This window comes from Eimeria acervulina, genomic scaffold, assembly GCF_000499425.1.
Source record: "Eimeria acervulina Houghton genomic scaffold, Eah_scaff787, whole genome shotgun sequence".
NCBI classification, from domain to species: domain Eukaryota; phylum Apicomplexa; class Conoidasida; order Eucoccidiorida; family Eimeriidae; genus Eimeria; species Eimeria acervulina.
Genome location: NW_013549601.1, coordinates 11,805 through 13,793, shown reverse-complemented (window position 1 = coordinate 13,793; position 1,989 = coordinate 11,805). Strand labels below are relative to the sequence as shown.

The 1,989-nt window shown below is 31.1% G+C and overlaps 1 protein-coding gene across 1 annotated transcript in view; it reads right to left on the bottom strand.

Annotated features, from left to right (window-relative positions):
* Positions 1-493: 493 nt before the first annotated feature.
* Positions 494-1,989, bottom strand: part of EAH_00049090 (Rab1-like small GTP-binding protein, related) — a gene marked incomplete at both ends in the record, with an annotated part of 2,363 nt that continues 867 nt past the window's right edge. Inside the window, 3 exons of the mRNA XM_013394435.1 lie at positions 494-581; positions 982-1,111; positions 1,584-1,645. Of these exons, the coding sequence (XP_013249889.1) occupies positions 494-581; positions 982-1,111; positions 1,584-1,645 (280 nt within the window). The remainder of the gene's footprint in view (positions 582-981; positions 1,112-1,583; positions 1,646-1,989) is intronic.

Below are 1,989 nucleotides of genomic sequence, written 5' to 3'. Positions count from 1 at the left end.
TGTTAGATGTCATAACCATGCATACAAAATAAATAATTAACTCATGATAATGCATGCAAAATAATTATTATTATTCGTTCAAACACTAATTATAATAATGCATGCAAGGCAATTCATTAATAAAAACACATGCAGAACAAACAAACTATCAATAATAATGCATGCAAAACATATAAACATGTAAACATATAAACATATAATAAATTATAATGCATGCAAGAGAAATAAACACGCAATAAATAATAATGCATCCATACAAAACAAACAAATAATAAATAGAAACGCATGCACACAAAACAAACAAACTATAAATCATAATGCATGCATACAAAACAAACAAGCAATAAATAATAATGCATGCATACAAAGCAAACAAATAATAAATAGAAATGCATGCAAGAGAAATAAACAAGTACTAAATAGAAATGCATGCAAGAGAAATAAACAAATAATAAATAGAAATGCATGCAAGAGAAATATTTTTGCGTATTACCCTCGCATCTTCTGCATCAACGGCGCGGTCGCTGTCTTTCTCGCTTTTGTTGCCTACCAAAATTTTAACAGTATTTTCTGTTGCATATCTACACACAAGCAGCAGCAGCAGAAGATGCAGCAGCAGCAGAAGATGCAGCAGCAGCAGATGCGCGCAAGTCCTTCACCGACGGGCACTGGCTAGTTAGCTAGCTAGCTACCTAGTCAGTGTAGCTAGCTACACTGGCTAGCTAGCTAGCTACACGGAGATTAGCTCTCTAAGCAGTCTGAGCCTGTCAGTCCGCCGAGATAGCTAGCTGGCTGTGTGGCTAGCTAGCTACATCCGTGCTAAGCTCGGCAGTAAGCTGAGTGGTTAGCTAGGTAAATAGCTAGCTAGCTCCCGATCTATGTATGCTGCAATGTATCTATTTAGCTATCCAGCTAGCAATCTATCTATCTATCTATCTAGCTAGCTAGCTAGTTATGCGTTGAAAGATGGATAAGAAGTACCTGTTAACTTCAGCTAGCCACTCATCAACATGAGCAAAAGAATCTGCTTCTGTAATATCGTAAACTAAGACGATGCCGTCTGCCCCTCGATAATAAGCGCTGGTAATCGTGCGAAAGCGCTCTTGTCCTGCGGTATCCCACTGACATAAACAAACAAACAAACAAACAAACAAACAGACAGACAGACAGACAGACAGATAAAATATTATTTCTTTGTTTGTTTGTTTGTTTGTTTGTTTGTTTGTTTGTTTGATTTGCTTTGTTTTGTTTGTTTTGTTTGTTTTGTTTGTTTTGTTTGATTAGTTTAGTTTGGTTGTTTTTGTTTGGTTATTTAGTTAGTTAGTTTGTTGAAGGAAATAAAGATATAAATAAACATAAGGAGACAAATAAATAAACAGAGACAGACAAATAATAATAAACAACAAATAAATAAGCAAATGAACAAATAAATAAATAAATAAAAACAAACAAACAAATAAACAAAGAGAGAGAGAGAGAGGAGCAAACAAAACATCAAACAAAGACACAGACAAACAAAAAAAAATAAAAATATAACAAAATAAATAGACAAACAAACTGAGTAAATAAATAAATAGGTAAACATATAAATAAATAAATAAATAAATATGTTAATGCGTTTGTCTTACAATTTGAAGCTTCACGACTTTGCCGCCAACATTTATCGTTCTAAACCTCTAAACACAAAACACAAACACAGCAAATAAATAAATATATATATATATATTTATATTTATTTATTTAAATATATACCTAACATATACATATATGCATAATAATACTGCTGTCTTCTTCCTGTGCATGTATATATATATGTATATACATATATATATATATATATACACCTATATATGTACATATATATATATATATAATATAGCTGGTATCTTTTCCTGTATGTACATATATATACTCATGCGTATATATACATGCAACATATATATATATATATGCATATATATATATACATATATATATGTACATATATAT